This window comes from Ochotona curzoniae, unplaced genomic scaffold (genome assembly GCF_017591425.1).
Source record: "Ochotona curzoniae isolate NIBS_2020 unplaced genomic scaffold, NIBS_Ocur_1.0 contig_4862, whole genome shotgun sequence".
Taxonomy (NCBI): domain Eukaryota; kingdom Metazoa; phylum Chordata; class Mammalia; order Lagomorpha; family Ochotonidae; genus Ochotona; species Ochotona curzoniae.
In genome coordinates, this window is record NW_024466403.1 from 180770 (window position 1) to 198434 (window position 17665).

At 60.8% G+C, this 17665-nt stretch overlaps 2 protein-coding genes across 4 annotated transcripts in view; one reads left to right on the forward strand and one right to left on the reverse strand.

Moving 5' to 3' along the window:
- Positions 1-723: 723 nt before the first annotated feature.
- LOC121161790 (steroid 21-hydroxylase) lies at positions 724-3231 on the forward strand. Of its 3 annotated transcripts, none has more exons than XM_040988407.1 (10): positions 724-925; positions 1013-1102; positions 1225-1379; positions 1477-1578; positions 1670-1771; positions 1880-1966; positions 2096-2281; positions 2485-2663; positions 2743-2846; positions 2947-3231. In XM_040988407.1, the coding sequence occupies exons 1-10, from the start codon at positions 724-726 to the stop codon at positions 3201-3203; spliced, it is 1464 nt and encodes a 487-aa protein (XP_040844341.1). In that variant the 3' UTR covers positions 3204-3231. The 3 variants fall into 3 exon arrangements, with proteins under 3 accessions (XP_040844341.1, XP_040844342.1, XP_040844343.1); XM_040988408.1 differs by having other exon boundaries at positions 1477-1572; XM_040988409.1 differs by lacking the exon at positions 1013-1102.
- TNXB (tenascin XB) overlaps positions 3220-17665 on the reverse strand; it is a 44431-nt gene continuing 29985 nt past the window's right edge. The window contains exons 21-41 of the mRNA XM_040988385.1: positions 15754-16086; positions 14271-14594; positions 13406-13759; positions 11273-11626; positions 10518-10838; positions 9692-9979; positions 9112-9390; positions 7954-8241; positions 6812-7120; positions 6239-6574; positions 5897-6019; positions 5641-5784; positions 5412-5531; positions 5189-5332; positions 4960-5090; positions 4706-4838; positions 4473-4624; positions 4267-4363; positions 4009-4170; positions 3762-3925; positions 3220-3495 (exon numbers count right to left, since the gene is read on the reverse strand). Coding sequence (XP_040844319.1) covers positions 3409-3495; positions 3762-3925; positions 4009-4170; positions 4267-4363; positions 4473-4624; positions 4706-4838; positions 4960-5090; positions 5189-5332; positions 5412-5531; positions 5641-5784; positions 5897-6019; positions 6239-6574; positions 6812-7120; positions 7954-8241; positions 9112-9390; positions 9692-9979; positions 10518-10838; positions 11273-11626; positions 13406-13759; positions 14271-14594; positions 15754-16086 — 4643 coding nt within the window. The 3' untranslated portion in view covers positions 3220-3408. The remainder of the gene's footprint in view (positions 3496-3761; positions 3926-4008; positions 4171-4266; positions 4364-4472; positions 4625-4705; positions 4839-4959; positions 5091-5188; positions 5333-5411; positions 5532-5640; positions 5785-5896; positions 6020-6238; positions 6575-6811; positions 7121-7953; positions 8242-9111; positions 9391-9691; positions 9980-10517; positions 10839-11272; positions 11627-13405; positions 13760-14270; positions 14595-15753; positions 16087-17665) is intronic.

Consider the following 17665-nt stretch of genomic DNA (forward strand, 5'->3'; position numbering starts at 1 on the left):
CAGGCTGAGCCTCTCTCATCAGGGGACACACACACAGGCAGGCTTCTGGCCTAGTGCTTAAGGCACCATGTCCCCTACTGGTTTCCGTTCCTGATGATGGCTTGCATGCTACTGCACACACCTAAGAGACAGCAGGTGCTGGCTCATGGGGTTGGGTTCCTGCCCCCACATGGGAGAGCTGTACTGTGTTCCTGGATCCAGGCTTTGACCCCACCAGTCTCAGCCCTTGTGGGCATTTGGGGAGTAAACCAGCAGACAAGGTCCCTCTCTCTCTGCTTCTCAAGTAAAAAGCAATCATAGGAAACCCCCTCACAAATGACATCCACCTCGTGTGCTCTTCAGGAGCTCCTGGAAGGCATATTGGGCAGGGACTGCCAAGCCTCAGGTGCGTTCCAGGTCGGGTGGGAGAGAGAGGACCCAGGCTAGCAGGCGGGTCGCCTGGCCTGTGCAGCTGACTCGGGGTTGGAAAGCTAATGCAAGCTGCTGGAAAAAGGCCAGAGTCACCTGTCCTTTCTTCTTGATGGATGATCCACCCTTTGAAATGGGGACTCTCCAAGGCCGGTGAAACTGGTCCTGCTCCAGAAATACGCCCTGCTGTGGGTGGGATGATGGGAAGGGACCTGAACAGAGGGGTGAAGGAGGCCTGAAAACAGCCCAAACGGGAATGGTCAGGGCCCGAGCTATAAAGCAGCCGTGCCAGGGCCTTTGCGTGACTCTCGAGCCATGCTGCTCCTCAGCTTGCTGTTGCTGCTGACCTTGCTGGCTGCCACCCGCCTGTTGTGGTGCCGGTGGAAGCTCAGGGGCTTCCACCTCCCACCTCTCGCCCCAGGTTTCCTGCACCTGCTGCAGCCCAACCTCCCCATCCACCTGCTTGATCTGGCTCGGACCCTAGGACCCATCTACAGGCTCCGCCTTGGGCTGCAAGGTAGGAAGCCACCCCCTTGCCAGCCCCTGCCCATGAAGGACCACTGAGGTCCTCCCCCTGCTCACCTCAGCTTTGGCCCTTCCCTAGATGTGGTGGTGCTGAATGATAAGAGGACCATTGAGGAAGCCATGATCAAAAAATGGACAGACTTTGCCGGCAGACCCCAGACACCTAGCTGTAAGGGAGGCACACACTCCCAGAGGGAAAAAGGAGGGGCTGGGGGAGACAGAAGGCCATCCAGATGCTTGGCTACCTTAGGCATTTTCCACTGGCCACCCTGCCTCTCCATCTACCCACAGACAAGCTGGTATCTGAGCACTACCCAGACCTGTCACTGGGGGACTACTCCCTGAGCTGGAAGGCCCATAAGAAACTCACGCGCTCAGCCCTGCTGCTGGGCATCCATGAATCCATGGAGGCCCTGGTGGACAGCCTGAGCCAGGAGTTCTGCCAGGTGAGGCTGGGCTCCTGCCCCCATCCTGTCCCGGCAGGGGCCCCTGCCCTGCCCTGCCCTGCCCCAGCCTACTCTAGTAGCCTCTGCTCCTCCACAGCGCCTGAGAGCACTGGCTGGCGCCCCTGTGGTCATCCTGGAGGAATTCTCTGTCCTCACCTGCAGCATCATCTGCTCCCTCACCTTCGGAGACAAGGTCATGGTTGTCCTGGCTGCCCTTTGGGTGCTTCTTCAGCTCCTCTCCTCCCCTCTGCTGCTCCCACCCAGGCTCTGAACTCAGCCTTCTTCACCAGGCAGACAATTTGGTGCACCCCATTCACAACAGCGTGCAGGACTTGCTGAAGGCCTGGGGCCACTGGTCGGTGCAAATTTTGGACATGGTTCCCTTTCTCAGGGTGAGGAGGCTGGGAGAAAGGGAGGGCTGAAGGAGGAGCCCATGCCCCCTGCCTCTCCCTCTGCCCCCGTGATCCCCAGCAGCCACTTTCTTGGGCACCCTGCCCCAGTTTTTCCCCAACCCAGGTGTGTGCAGGCTGAAGCGGGCTGTTGAGAACAGGGATCAGCTTGTAGCCCAGCAGCTGAAGCTCCACAAGGTGGGCAGGGATGGCACCACAGGGATGGGTCTTTGACTCCCCACCTCAACTTCCCCCACTTCCAGGCCTGTTAGTCTCACAAACCTCTCCCCACAAGCCAGACTCTCAGCTCCTCTGACACCCCCACAGGAGAGCCTGGTGGCTGGCCAGTACAGGGACGTGGTGGACTACATGCTGCAGGGACTGGGCCAGGGCCCTGGACGGCTTCTGGAAGGACACGTGCACATGGCCGCCGTGGACCTGTTTGTCGGTGGCACCGAGACCACAGCGATCACCCTCTCGTGGGCTGTAGCTTTCTTGCTTCACCACCCCGAGGTGCACTGTGGGGCCCAGGTCAAAGGTTTGGTCCTGGGAGCTGGGCCAGGGCTGCAGAACTGCAGTCTCCTCTGGGCCTGCCTGGATGGGTCACCGTCCTGTGGGCACATGGGCCAAGCTAGGTGACTGCATGGGGAGAGAGTAGGGTAACAGCCAGGGGCAGGGCGTGGGCTGCTAGGCTCCAGCCTCGCCCCCACTTCCAGATTCAACGGCGACTGCAGGAGGAGCTAGACCTCGAACTGGGTCCAGAAGCCACAAGCTCCAGGGTCCCCTACAAGGACCGCACGCGGCTGCCCTTGCTTCATGCCACTGTCACTGAGGTGCTGCGCCTGAGGCCCGTGGTGCCCCTGGCCCTGCCCCATCGTGCAACGCGGCCCAGCAGGTACCTCCCGGGGCTGGGGACTGAGTGAGGAAACGCCCAGCTCCTGCTGGCCAGCACCTGAACCCGGCCTCTCCCGCAGCATCTCCGGCTATGACATCCCTGAGGGGACAGTTGTCATCCCCAACCTTCAAGGCGCCAACCTTGATGAGACTGTGTGGGAGCGGCCGCATGAGTTCCTGCCCGGTATGTAGGGGGCCCCCTGGGGCCACGGGGCAGGAGTGGTGCAGGGAGGATCCTGACTGCTACACACCCTCTGCCGTGCCATTTCCTCTCGCTCCCGCAGATCGCTTCCTGCAGCCAGGAAAGAGTCCCCGGACACTGGCTTTCGGTTGTGGAGCGCGCATTTGCTTGGGCGAACCGCTGGCGCGCCTGGAGCTGGTGGTGGTGCTGGCGCGGCTGCTGCAGGCCTTCACGCTGCTGCCGCCGCCCACCGGCACCCTGCCCTCTCTGCATCCCCAGCCCCTCTGCGGCATCAACCTCCTCATGCAGCCCTTCCAGGTGCGGCTGCAGCCGCGGGGGCCGTCACCCGGGACAGGGTAGGACCAGTGCCAGGCACGTGCCTCTGTTTCTGTTTTATTGCTCCCGCACAACCCCTCCCCTCCCCCCTGTAAACATGGTGCTGCGAGATCGCGGGCAGAGAAGGCCTTTTCCGGCGGCGCCGGCTTCTCCTCTCTCCCTCCGTGCGACCCCTCAGTGCTCGGCAGTCAGACCGGGGTGCCAGGCGTGGGTGGTGGGTTAGCCGCCCTCAGCCGGCGTAGCTTCTTGGTCTCAGCTTCATTTCCGTAAAGGGCACCGAGAACTCGAAGCCCTTCCAGTAGTACCAGCTCACACCCTGGGAGAGGGTTGTCACAGGTCAAGGCCAGACACCCCTGCTGCCTGAGCTCCCCCAACCCCAGGAATCGGCTGACCTCCCCTCCCTGCTCTCCTTATAACCCTACTGCAAAGAACTGGGGCTGGACTCCAGATGGGCCCCTTCCATTGAATAAATCTGCTTGGGAGAATCTGGCTGGTGGTGTGACTGTTCCACCTCACAGGCGACAGCTGCCATCCTGTCAGGCCACACAGTGATACCCCAGCCTTGCTGCCCCGGCCCCTCACCTGGTGGTCCACCGTGCTTCCATAGAGCCCGTTGAGGTTGGCATAGTGGCAGTTCCTGTACCACCAGGCCCCGCGGTAGGAGACAGCACAGGAGATGAGCAAGTTGTTGGGGTCTCGATCCCGGGCAGAAAAGACGCTGCCGCTATGGTAGCTCATGGCGTCACCTGGGCAGGGATGGGGGGCAGGTGCAGTGGTGAGCGCCTCTTCTTCCGCCAGTCCTCCCAGCTGACCACGGGTTCATTCTCACCTGCGGTGCCGTGGTAGCCCTCCAGGTGGAGGCGGTAGTAGTCGGCGGCTGAGCCCACGCGGAAGGAGTCATACTGTGCGAAAACAGCCTCATCCCCAGCCCGCAGGTCCACGCGCATGGAGTAGTCGCCAGCCTGCGTCAGGCTGTGCAGGGCCTCGTTGCCTGGAGGGAGGCGGGCAGCAGGAGGGATGCCCTTGTCAGGATCCTGGGGTCCACAGCACCCCTAACCCGTCTTTAGCTCCCCTGTGTGGCACTGACCTAGCCAAAACTCTCCAGAGATGTTCCCAAAACCATGGGCGTAGTCCTCCCAGTCTCTCCAGAAGTCTGTCTTCCCATCCATGCGCCGCTGGAACACCTGGGGAGGCGGGGGTGGGGGTGTGGGTGGGGCGGCTGTCAATCAGGCTCCTGGGCAACAGCTCCCCCGCCCACACAGAGCCCTGAGTGCCCTTCTGGCTTCTACCCACCAGCCAGCCACCTCCGTCTGTCTCCATGTCGCAGAACACGTCCAGCGGCCGCTCGCGGTTGCCATTGAGGAAGATGGTGGTGGTCCTCGAGGAGCCAGCGCCATTCTGCATCTCCTCCCCACAGTCCCTGGGGAAGGGAACCTGAAGGCCGCCTGGGGAGAGGCGCGTGGGTGGGGGCGGGTCCTCTCACCCACGGCCCACCCAGTCCTGGGCTCAGGTCCCCACCCGGGTACCAGTAGTGAAAGAGGTGGCCAGGGGTGGCGTGAGGCTGTCTCCCCACATGGCCTGCAGCCGTACGTTGTACAGGGTGGAAGGGAAGAGGCGGAGGAGCTTGTGTGAGGTGAGCCCTCCTGGGAGCAGGATCTCCTGTGGGAGAAATAAGGGGTGAGCTGGGGACAGGAAGGCCAAGACACCCCGCCCCAATCAGGGTGCATCTCTGGAATCAGCTCAAGAGGAGGGGCTGGCCATTGGCCAGGGCCACAGGCACCTGTGTCTGTCCCCCAGGGGTTTCAAAACTGAGCAGGTAGCTTGTGGGCGGGACTTGGGGTTCAGTCCATGTGAGCAGGGCAGTCCGAGGGGTCACCTCCTTGGCTTCTAGGTCTTGGGGGGCCTTCAGCCCTGAGAGGGAGGCAGAGAAGGGATGATGGGTATGAGCCCCAGCCAGGGTCCCCCTCCAGCCCGCCCTCCCCATCCAGCCTTGGGGTACCAGGTTACACCTGTGGTGAAGGAGATGCTGGCTGGGGAGGTGAAGTTGGGGCCCCGGAGGCCACGCACTGTGGCCGTGTAGTTGGTGTGGAGCATCAGGTCTTGCAGAGGGTAGTCCACAGCACTGCCTGGGGCCGAGCCCTGCAGGGGTGGGGCTGCAAGCGCAGGCTGGTGTCAGCCACTGCCCCCTCTATGCCTGTCTCCCACTCTCTCCAGAGGTCTTATCCCACTCACCCCCGGGAGCTGTGACCCGGACATTGTATTTGTCCACTGGGGCCCGCGGAGGCATCCAGTGCAGCAAGGCAGATCCTTCCGTCAGGTTCAGGGCGCGCAGCTGAGTGGGGCCATCGGGCACTGGAAGAGGCCAGGAGCTCAGGGGGTATCCCTGCTCTCCCCTCCCCTCTCCCCGTACAAAGCCCCCAGCGCCCTTCTCCCCCTCCCCCTGCCTTCTGCCCCATCTTACCCGTGGTGAGGAAGCCAGTGAGAGGTTCGCTCTCCTCAAAGCCACGGACGGAGACCACGGTCACCTCGTAGCGGGTGCCGGACTGGAGCCCCTGGAGCTGATGGGCTTGGGCTCGCCCGTCCACCTGCACGCTCTGTGGCTCTCCTGCAAGCACAGTGAGAGCTGGGGGCTGCCCATGGGGGGACCCCAGAGCAGCAGGAGGGCAGGCCAAGGGCAGGAGGGGCAGCTGACAAGGGCACAGGCACAACGGGGTCACCTCCATCCGCCAGCTGGTAGGACACTTTGAAGCTGTCCACCCTGGAGGGTGGGGGCGTCCAGGTGACCATGGCTGAGGTCTCTCTGACATCAGTGAATTGGAGGTCGCGGGGGCTCTCCAGGACTGGGGAGAGGGGCAAGGCAGGGTGGTGAGAAGCGGGGGCAGGGGGCTCCTGCTCGACAAGGCCCACCTTCCTTCCCCTGCCTCCTCTCCCAGCACCTGTCCTCTAGGTTCCCAGAGAGAAATTGAGTCTGCAGGCTCCTCCAAGCCCCACCCCTCCATGCCTCTGCCCCCCCCGCCCTGTCCACCCCAGCTGCCCCTCTGGCTGGGTCCCACCCTCACCTGGGCTGAGGGTGCGGGCAGTGCCCTGAATACTGTCTGCCTTGTACGGCCCGCGCAGCCCATACAGTGTCAGGCTGTACAGCGTGCCCGGCCGCAGGTCCCGTAGCACAGCTGAGCGCCGCGTGCCGGGCACCATCAGCTCGCGCTGCAGCAGGGGACGCAGGTGCGGCTCCACTGTGCTCGGGGACGGGACCCCGAAGCGGAGCAGGAAGGAGTCGAAGGCTCCGGGTGGTGCCTCCCAGTTGAGTCGCAGGGAGCTGGTGGTCACATCACTCACAGACAACTGGGACAGACGAGGCCCCAGCTCCCCTAGGGTCTGACCAGCAGGAGCTGGCCCTGCACAGGGTGGGTGGGAGAGAGGGGCAATCAGCTGGGTGACCTGGGTCAGCTGTCATCGGGTCTCCCACCCTGGCCCTCTTGCCCCACCTGTGAAACAGGCCTGACTAACAAGGCACTTGCAAGCATGCGCACTGCAGAGCCCAGGGCTGTCTTCCTCCCCCTCCCCTCATGCTGTCCCTGTGGTCAGCACCTCGGGGCACTCCCAGCGCCCTTCCCAGCCAGACCTCACCGTACCCGTGGTGCCCTCGGCTAAGAGGGGCCCCAGGCGCTTGCCCTCGTGGAGTCCGTAGAGGAAGAACCTGTAGGTGGTGCTGGGCTCCAGGGCTGAGATGAGGACCTTGTTCTGGTCACTGTCCATGAGCAAGGCCTGGGGCTGCCCGTCCGTGTCCTGGTACTGGACCACAAAGGAGTCAAAGGGGCCCCGGGCCACGCTCCAGGAGAGGCGTAGGGAGTTGGGGGCTGTGTCTGTCACCACTAGCTCCCCCAGGAGGGGCTCTTCACGGGGCTCAGAGATGCCTGGGGCCGGCGTGTCCTCCTCCGGGGCTGGTGTTTCCTCCTTCGGAACTGTGTGGAGAAAAGCTAAGCTGGGGGTGCCATGGGGCCTTCCCTAGAGAGGGGAGGAGGGGGAGGTTCCGGGGTTGCTCCAAGGCTGGGTCCTGAGGCTGGCCGTCACTGAGGCCTCGGAGCAGCATCCTCCTCACGACGCTCACCTGCTCCTGCTCTGGTGTTGATACCAACCCCGTGATCTGTCTCCTGTCCTGGAAACTGCTGTGGCCCCTCACTGCTCCAGGGGCTCTTGGATCGCATAAGATAAAAGACTTGTTCTTCTAGACCTCAGCATTGCCCACCCCTGGCCCACTCTCAAGGCGTGTGTGTGTGTGTGTGTGTGTGTGTGTGTGTGTGTGTGTATCCCACCCTCCTAGGGATACCTGTGCCAATGGCCCCAGCACTGGCTGAGCTGAGGACCCCTGCTTCTCCTGAGAAAAGCTGGGGGCAGGTCCTGCTACTGCACTCCCCAGCCCTGGCCAGGCTGCTCTGAGGTACAGGACGGAGGCTGCTGGCAGCTTTGGGAAGAGGGTTGCTGTGTCTCTGGCCTCTGGGTCCCTGTCCACTGTGTGTGTGCCTGGGGATCTTCCACTTGAGAAAGTGCTTCTGAGTCATGCACTGGGGAAGGGGGAGGTCGGCACTGACTTGGGGGCAGAAGGTGACAAGCTGGTTGTGGACAGTGACAGCACAGAGAGAAAGCAGACACCACATAGCCCTTCCTTTGCATCCGTCCCAGCTGGCCGGGATCAGCCAAGGCAGCCCCTCTTCCTGGCCCCACCTGCCCACTTCTGCCAGTGCCTGAGGTCCTAAGAAAAGGTCCTCAGCCTCACCTGTCATTCCCAGGGCCGAGATCGGGCCCAAGCGCTTTCCCCCGAGGAGCCCATAGAGGAGGAACTTGTACTTCCGGCCAGGCGCCAGGCCCCGCACAGTGGCCTCCCGCTGGTCTGCGGCCATGGGCACTGCCTGTGGCTGCCGTTCTGCGTCTCTGTACTGCAGCAGGAAGGAGTCGAAGGAGCCCTGGGCCACCGTCCACGACAGGCGCAGAGAGTCCAAGGTTTCATCCGTCACTGCCAGCTCCCCCAGGAGGGCCGGGGGCTGCCGATCCTTCTCCAGGGGAGCTGTGTGGAGGGTCAGGATGCAGGATGCTCAGGCAAGTGCTGCCTCCGTCCACTGGGTAACACGGGGCAGGTGCAGGCACCAGACGCTGGGACAACCCCGGGGTAGGGGGACAGGCAGGTCGGGCTCTCTCTGAATGTCACTGCTTACCAACTCCCTCTTACCCTGACCCCATTTCCCAGGCAGGGATTCTTCAGAGCTGAGGGACACCCAGGGGCTGCCTGGTTGTCAGGGGACACCCCATTTGCAGGCCATGACTGTCTCCCCCATCCCCACAGCCATCAGCAAGGGCCATCCCGTTTACCTGCCTCCCCAGCCCCACACTGGCTCTGCTGGGGACCCGTCGGGGTGAGTGGTGGGGAACACACAGCAGAGCTGAGGGACATGGCCAGGGCTCCATGGGTGTGGATGTGGGGGTCTGAGGGATAGTCTGACGCTGGTCCCCACAGTGAGGCTTTGGGGATGAGAGCTGGGCAGTCAGGAGGCCCCTGCTGGCCAGCTGCTCTGCTCTGTCCTCTGGCCAGGGTGACTCATGGTTTGGGAGAGGGTGAGGGTCAGTGACACCCCACCCCGGCCTCAAGGGGGCTGAGTCATGGGCACCATGACATTAGATTTTCCATGGTGCTTTTGCAACCAAGTCGTCTCTTATTTTCCACCTCTTGCCTCCACGGGCCAGATGGGCACACTTACCAAGTGCCAGCAGGGGTAGGGGAGTGTCTGACCCCAGTGTGGGGGAGGGAATGAAGTACCTGTCTGCAGCCACACAACCAACTGGGGTGTCCTCTGTCCCCTCGCCTGTGCCCACCCCCTGCTGTTGTGCCCAAGCTGAGGGCAGGAGGCACTGCATGGGGAGGGCAGCTGTGGGGGCTCACCTGTGGCACCGTCGGTGGAAACGGGGCCGAGCCGCTTCCTGCCCACCAGGCCATAGATCAGGAACCTGTACTTTCTGCCGGGCTCCAGGTCAGGGATGGTGAGCTCGCGCTGGTCACCAGCCACGGGCACCACTTGCAGCTGTCCATCTCTGTCCTTGTATTGGACCAGGAAAGAGTCAAATTCACCCTCGGCGACGGTCCAGGAGAAGCTCATGGAGTTGGGCGTCATGTCTGTCACCGTCAGCTCCCCCAGGCGGGGAGGGGGCTTCGTGTCTGGGTCTGAAAAGAGAGCAAGGTGCATGGAGCAGACAGGAAATACGGCCGCCACGGAGACCACCGCAGCATCCTTCCTGCGCTGTGGCTGTGGGGAATCGGGAGAGGGTGGCTGGGCTAGGGACAGGGAAAAGAGAAGAGCCAAACAAGAGTAGGTGTCCCCTTGGGGTAAAGGGTGGGGAAGGAAGGAGGAGGATGAGAGAGGCCCTGGGTGGTAGCTTGGCCTTCATTGGATTCCAAGAAAGCTGGAGGCTCAGCAACGTGCAAGTCCAACTGTCGCCACAAGAGGGCTCCCGGGCTCACTCACTCGTTTTTGCCTCCACAGAAAGTGGCCCGTGGCGTTTTCCACCCTGGAGTCCAAACAGCAGGAACTTGTACTTGCGGGCCGGGTCCAGGCCTGAGACTGTGACCTCACGGAGCTCCGTGCTCACAGGCACCGACTTGGGCTGACCCTGTGCATCCTTGTACTGGACCAGAAAAGAGTCAAAGGGTCCCTGGGCCACCGTCCAGGAGAGGCGTGCTGTGTCCGAAGTCACGGCCACCACCTCCAGCTCCCCCAGGCGGGGCTCTGAGGGAGGCTGTGTGGGCAGCGGGGCTGGAACAGAGCAGAGGAGGCTCTGAGAGGAGGGGCCTGCCTTTCCCGGCCTGTGCACACACACTTCCCCTGATCTCCACTACAGCCCCGTGGTGTGCCAGCCGCTGGTGAGCAGCTCCCACCACTTCTGAAGCAGGTGCAGTCACAGGGAGCACCATCTTGTAGAGACTGGGGGCACAGATTGGTGGCAAAACACCCGGGGCACCAGGCGGGACGGTGGGGCAATTGCAGCTCCTGGGGGGCTGGGCTCCCCAGCATTCTGCGAGTCCCCAGAGTATTCCAGAGGCAGCTGAGGGAGGCAGGAAAGGAACAAATGAGCAAGCCTGGAGACAGATGAGCAAAGAGGGGGGCTCCAGCGCACAGGTATGAACGCCACGCACTGGACTCCAGCACGGGCTGCAATGATTGCACTCACCAAGAGGATCCTTAGCAGCGTTGGAGAGAACAGAAGGTGACAGCCGCAGTGAGACAGGTTGACCCTAAGGGGGCGCCAGAGAGCAACACAAGGAAACCAGGGCCTGATTTCACCAGCACTCACCTGTCACGCCCACGGTGGACACGGGGCCCACGCGCCGTCCCTCATGCAGCCCATACAGGTTCATCTTGTACTTGCGCCCCGGCTCCAGGCCCTCCACGGCCACCTCACGCTCCTCTCCCCCAACGCGCACCATCTGGGGTCGTCCTTCCCTGTCCTTGTACTGGATGCTGAAGGAGTCAAAGTGTCCCTGGGGCACGGTCCACGACAGGCTCAGGGAGTCCGGGGATGACCCAGTCACCGTCAGCTCCCCCAGGACTGGCTCCTCGGAGGGCACTGGGGCCTCTGTGCTGGGCTCTGTTGGGGTGGGGGTCTCATCCACCTCTGTGGATTCTGAGGGTGTCTCTTCCTCGGCAGCTGAGAAGGGGAAACAGGGAGGTTAAGGGCATAGGGGACCAGAAGGGAGAGCCATGGCCACCACTGAGGCCTGAGGTTCCTTCAGAGAAGCCCGTCCTTGGGTTAGGTAAACTGGGCTGACAGCAGACATGCCTACCAGACAGCTGTGGGGACCCCATAGCAGCCCTCAGTCACAGCAAGGTCAGGATCACTGCTCAGTCCCCAGCCCTAACAAGCAACAGAAAGCTGAACCTCCCTTCCCCAAGCCTAGACCTGCACTGCGGCTGCAGCACCCACTCACCCCTGCCCTGGGCTGAGGCACCCACCACCCCTGCCCTGCAGCTGCAGCACCCACTCACCCCTGCCCTACAGCTGCAGCACCCACTCACTCACCCCGGCCCTGGGCTATGGTACCCACTCACCAGTCACCCCCACCGCTGACACAGGCCCTGTGCGCTGGCCGCTGTGGAAGCCGTACAGGTTCACCTTGTACTTGTGGTCTGGCTCCAGGCCTGACAGGGTCACCTCATCCTCATGGCCTGGCACCCGCACCACCTTGGGCTGCCCATCTCCATTCTTGTACTGGACCAGGAAGTGGTCAAAGTGCCCCTCGGGGACTGTCCAGGAGAGGCTCAGGGAGTCGGGGGTGGTGTCTGTCACAGTCAGCTGCCCCAGGCGTGGCTTGATGGGGGGCTCGGGGGTCGTGGTGGGTGTGGCCTGAGTGGTGACAGGTTTGTCCTCGGGAGCTGGAGAGACATACATGGGGACAGTGGGCTCTCAGCAGACACCACAGGTACAGCCAGGTCAGAGAGCACAACTCCCACACGCTTCCCTCTGCCCCTTCCCCATCACCTTTCCTTGTCCCTTGCTCACCACCTACCTCCCACCTGACGTCTCCCCTCCTTCCAGGTCCTGCCTCCCCAAGGCCCGCATGCTCCCTGTTCATTGGGCCTCACCTCACAGGGGTCTCCTTGGCATCATGTTGTTCTCCTAGCTTGTTCTTGGCTCCCACACGGAAAAAGCGGGCTGTGCTCTGGATCTGTCCCTATCCCCAGCTGTCTGCTCACCCTGGTGCAACCCACTATCCTTCCCACGTCCTCCAGGTGCCCCCTCCCATAGGCTCTTCTCCCTGAGTGTCCCCTCCCTCAGTTCCCCTGGCTTCCTGGGCAGGCAGGGTGACAGGGCGGCCCTCAGTAGAGATGCCCTAAGGGACACCATCTGACACCCTGCCTTATTCCTAAAGCTGTCCTCAGCCAACCCTGCCTGAGCCCAGATCTTAGTGCCACCTGGGCACTGTGGCCAGGCTGGGCGGGGCATCCCACCCCATCCAGGCCTGGCTCCCTGGCTTGACCATCACAGGTCACCTCCGGGACTGTGTGCTGGCTCACAGCCAGCCTGCCCACTGCTGTGAGTCCCAGGAGGACACAGCACAAGGACCCTAGCCTCACTGAGGACCTGGGTACAAGTCCATCATTTCGCCAAGTTCTAAGGGCAGGTCCATTTCCACTGTGGGAGGAGCTTTCCTATGCAAATATGATTTCTGACTGGTTCACAAATACCCAAAGCCATGTATTTCACAACAGCCCAAAGCTGTCAGCAACCAAGTGACCACTTAAGGGAAAATGGAAGAGCAGAATGGGGTTGTATGTACACAGGACCCTCCCTCAGCTGAAGGATGTCTCAGCACAGATGACCCTGGGGACCCTGTGTGTAGAGAAAGCAGCACACAAGGAAAGCCCAGAACAGCGCCATGCCCTAAATGTCCAGAAGTGATAGAGAGGCAGCCTGGGCTGCCGAGGGTGCAGGGAGGAGTCAGGGAACCAACACTGAATTGCTGTAAAATTCCGATGTGGAGGGGCTGGCACAGTGGTGCAGCAACCCAATCCTCCGCCTGAAGTGCCAGCATCCTATACAGGCACCAGTTGGCTTCCTGGTTGCTTCCCTTCTGATCCGGCTCCCTGCTTATGACCTGGGAAAGCAGTGGAAGGTGGCTCAAGTCTTTGGGACCCTGCACCCATGTAGGAGACCTGGAAGAAGCTCCTGGCTGCTGGCTTCAGATCAGCTCAGCTATGGTCATTGAGGCCATTTGGAAAGTGAACGAGAGGAAGGAAGATCTATCTCTCCTCTTTATAAATCTGATTTTCAAATAAAATTAAAATAAATCTTTTTTAAAAATTCATTTGGAAAGACAAGTTGTGGAAGCATATGTGGTAGGATGGGGGCTTTGGATTGTTCAAGGAAATGCACGCCACTGTGCTTGTCTGTCTTCCCATGACGTCTTCATACTCCTGGTTCTTAACCACTCACACACACTTAAAACGGGGAACCCTCGCAAACTCCATAACTCCACTAAGAATCCAAAAGTGTGCTCTGAGAAGCAGAGGTGTCCAAGGAACAAGACACGTGTTAAAATGAAGATTCCATTGCAAAACTACCCAAGCACAGTGTCCTTTTTACACAGCCAGGTATTTGACCCAGCAAAACAAGCTGTGCAGTGATCAGCTTTCATGTCCTACAGCCAACTTGCCCACGCTGCTCGGCCCTCATTCACTCACCTGTCACGCCCACAGTGGACACGGGGCCCACGCGCCGTCCCTCGTGCAGCCCATACAGGTTCATCTTGTACTTGCGCCCCGGCTCCAGGCCCTCCACGGCCACCTCACGCTCCTCTCCCCCAACGCGCACCACCTGGGGTCGTCCTTCCCTGTCCTTGTACTGGATGCTGAAGGAGTCAAAGTGTCCCTGGGGCACGGTCCACGACAGGCTCAGGGAGTCCGGGGATGACCCAGTCACCGTCAGCTCCCCCAGGACTGGCTCCTCGGAGGGCACTGGGGCCTCTGTGCTGGGCTCTGTTGGGGTGGGGGTCTCATCCACCTCTGTGGATTCTGAGGGTGTCTCCTCTTCGGCAGCTGAGAAGGGGAGACATGGAGGTGAGGCATGGTGCCTGGGAGAGGTCCTGGGGGCTAGGGGATCAAGATGGAGGGCCGCGGCCACCAGAGCCTGAGGCTCCTTCAGAGAAGCCAGTTCTTGGGGCTGGGTGAGTTGGAATGACAGCAGACCAACAGACATGGTCCACCTCAGGGCAGCTGTGGGGACCCTATAGCAGCCTGCAACACAGCCATGTGCCCACAACCCTCCTGCCCAGCAGGGGACAGAGCTGAGCCCAGGGTGGAGCAGAGGGGTCAGGGCTTCAGCCACTACAGGGCCAGGATTACTGCCCAGTCCTTGGCGCCCCGCCAGGGGCTCAATCTTCCCTCACCCGCTTGAATTCTGCCCTGGGGCTGCAGCACCCACTCACCCTTGCTCTGGGGCTGCAGCACCCACTCACCCCTGCCCTACAGCTGCGGCACCCACCACCCCTGCCCTACAGCTGCAGCACCCACTCACTCACCCCGGCCCTGGGCTGAGGTACCCACTCACCAGTCACCCCCACCGCTGACACAGGCCCTGTGCGCTGGCCACTGTGGAAGCCGTACAGGTTCACCTTGTACTTGTGGTCTGGCTCCAGGCCCGACAGGGTCACCTCATCCTCATGGCCTGGCACCCGCACCACCTTGGGCTGCCCATCTCCATTCTTGTATTGAACCAGGAAGTGGTCAAAGTGCCCCTCGGGAACTGTCCAGGAGAGACTCAGGGAGTCAGGGGTGGCGTCTGTCACAGTCAGCTGCCCCAGGCGTGGCTTGATGGGGGGCTCGGGGGTCGTGGTGGGTGTGGCCTGAGTGGTGACAGGTTTGTCCTCGGGAGCTGGAGAGACATACATGGGGACAGTGGGCTCTCAGCAGACACCACAGGTACAGCCAGGTCAGAGAGCTGAGCACAGTGTCAGGGCCTGGCGGCTCACACGGTTAAGAGGTGAACAGTGCTTTGGGCCCATCCCTGTCCTCAGCTGCTCCTTCATCCAGGGTGCACCACGGTGTCCTTCCCATATCCTCCAAATGTCCCCACCCATGGGCTCTGCTCCCTGAGTGCTTCCTCTCTGTCAGTCTCCCCAGGCTCTCGGTGCAGGAGGAGCTGGGGCAGGGTCCCCTGATGGGGTCGGGGTTTGGCAAAGAAGAGCCACTCATTGCTTGGTCCTGCCCCAGGCTCACCCCAGTGGACACCTTCCTCCTATAAGCTGCCCCCATCAACCCTGCTCAACCACAAACCTCAATATCCCTTGTCTCTGTGGCCAGGCTGACTAGCGCTTTCCCAGATTCTGTCCAGGCCTGGCCCCAGACCTTTAATGTCCACCCACTTTACTTGCTGGATTTCTGCCTGGCCCCATTCCTTGATTCCATCAGTATATAAACTTAGAGGTGTCTCTTTCCCCGCTTCCCCTGGGAAACTGAAAAACAACCCAACACAGGTGAGCCACCAAGGCCTTGGCTGCCACCAGTGGCCTAGCCCAGCATGTGGTTGCTGTGGCCGAGCAAGTATGGGCAACTTCATGGAGTGATAACAACCATCCAATGTGCCTGTCACTGTGATGGACGGAGACAGAGAGCAGCCCCACCAGCAACCATCACCGGACAGAGGCAATCCAGCACATTTTCCAAACCACTAAAATGCTCAAAGTTCACCACCCAGCCATCTGAGCCATGCTGGCTTCTTCTCCCACTCCAGCCGCAACCTAGCTCTAAGGGACCTTCTCTCAGAAAAGCCTGACGGCACACCTGGCTGTGGGCTTCCTCTTCCTGCAGCTTCCCCACTCAGAGGTGGTTTCCCGAGCCAGCAACAGCCACATCACATGGCTCTGCTTGGACAAACGGAGTGCTGGGCTCTGGCCCAAACCCGCTGGCCCTGATCCCACCATTCAGCAAGTTGTGCTGATCCCACATTCATCTGAAGTGCCAAAGTAGCACTGTGGCAGACAGTACCAGATTTCTCATTCCATATCACCCCATCTCACTCCATGGCCACTCACCTGTCATGCCCACAGTGGACACGGGGCCCACGCGCCGCCCCTCGTGCAGCCCATACAGGTTCATCTTGTACTTGCGCCCCGGCTCCAGGCCCTCCACGGCCACCTCACGCTCCTCTCCCCCAACGCGCACCACCTGGGGTCGTCCTTCCCTGTCCTTGTACTGGATGCTGAAGGAGTCAAAGTGTCCCTGGGGCACGGTCCACAACAGGCTCAGAGAGTCCGGGGATGACCCAGTCACCGTCAGCTCCCCCAGGACTGGCTCCTCGGAGGGCACTGGGGCCTCTGTGCTGGGCTCTGTTGGGGCAGGAATCTCGTCCACAATCTCCTGCATGTCTGGGAGAAGAGATGGGGACACAGGCTGTGAGTGAGGGGGACTTGCATGGCTGATATGGTCAGCGGGGCAGTCAAGCCCGTCCAGCTAGCGTCCTCCTCAAGCACGGGCTTGGGGACACCAGGGGTCATGAGATGTTGACAAGTGGTCACTCACAGAGGAGAGAGAGGTGGGAGAGGAGCCCTGGTTCTGTCCCCTTGGCAGGACTGCTCTCTCACAAACCTCTGAATGCAACTGGGACATGTGTGTGGGAGCCAACATAGTGTGCTCATTTCCTCTGACCCAATAATTCCATTTCTGGGCACCTATCCTAAGAAAATGATTAAAAGCAGGAAAAAGTTATAGCATGGAAGAACTCATTAAGGGATTATTCATGACAGCAGAATGTGTCAGGAAGCCAAAGGACCTGTGGAAGAGAACGAATTTGGCTGCAGCCTTTTCACCACCAGGCATCAAATAACCATTATAATGATGATGAATGCAGGTTGCCTAGCCGCAAGGTAAATGACCGCAACATAACTGGCCTAAAGAGCCAGGATCTCCCTGTAGGCCCTCTGCCCAGATAGAACAGGAGCTGTGTGAGATGCGGATAGGGAACGCGTTAGTGCACATTGCTTGTAAGGGTGTTTATTAGGGCAGAGGGTGGGACCAGAAATGTTTTTATTTTTCAAACTTTCCGTCCTGATGCTATATTCTTTTCACTAGAGAAATGTGGGCTTCAAAGGAAGTTCTGGGCAATAAAAGTTAACAAGCGTGGAGTCAGTGGCAAAGATGCCATCGCCTGCTTCCCACAGCAGCAGGCCTCAGGTCAGTGCCAGACTGTGACTTTGGACCTCAGCTGCCTGCAAATGCCAACCCTGGGAGGCAGACATGCTGACTCAAGAGACTGGGCTCTGTCACCCACACGGGAGACCAGGATGGAGTTCCTGGCTCCAGCTCCAGCCACTGCAGGCATCTGGGGAGTAGACCAGTGGATGGGCATGTTGGTCTGTGTCTCTCAAATAAATCTGAAACAAATTGGTAGTCAAGTCAGCTAGGGTGGAGAGCAAAGCAAGAAGGGCAAGGGTTACAGTCCCTTCTCTTGGCTTCTGTATCCCGTGAGTGCTGGGAAGCTGCTGTGATGGGCCAGGAGGACAGACTTACCAGCAGCCCATCCCCTGGCTGTGTGAGTCTCCTATTCTCCCTCCTCACTCAAGCACAGGCAGGCCACTGAACCCACAAACAGGAACAAGGCACAGCCTGCTCCAGGAGCAGGGCGAGTGGGTAAGAATGGTCTCTGCCGGGGAGGGATGCTCTGGGGACAGAGTGTGGGGCATCAGGCCACTGCTGCCTGCTGTCTGAGAGTCGGATGCTCCCCCATCTGCAGGACCTCATGAGAAACACTCCAGCAGGCACAAGGTCCTGCCTGGGAAGATTTCGGCGAGGGCAGCCTGTGACAGTGATGGGATTGAATCCATCCTGTGGTGCTCCCTCCCTTGCCTGCTCGGGGGACTAGGAACTCTAGCCTGTCTCGTAGTTACAGAGGAAATAAGTTGCCAGTGTGATGGGGGAGGAAACAGATGGCGTGTAAGGAGCCAAAGG

Excerpts from the sequence above, each read along its gene's own strand:
- LOC121161790 (XM_040988407.1), top strand. The coding sequence starts at position 724 with ATGCTGCTCCTCAGCTTGCTGTTGCTGCTGACCTTGCTGGCTGCCACC. Across the intron at positions 1,772-1,879 it reads ACATGGTTCCCTTTCTCAGG|TTTTTCCCCAACCCAGGTGT; the intron begins GTGAGGAGGCTG and ends ACCCTGCCCCAG. Across the intron at positions 2,282-2,484 it reads TCTTGCTTCACCACCCCGAG|ATTCAACGGCGACTGCAGGA; the intron begins GTGCACTGTGGG and ends CCCCACTTCCAG.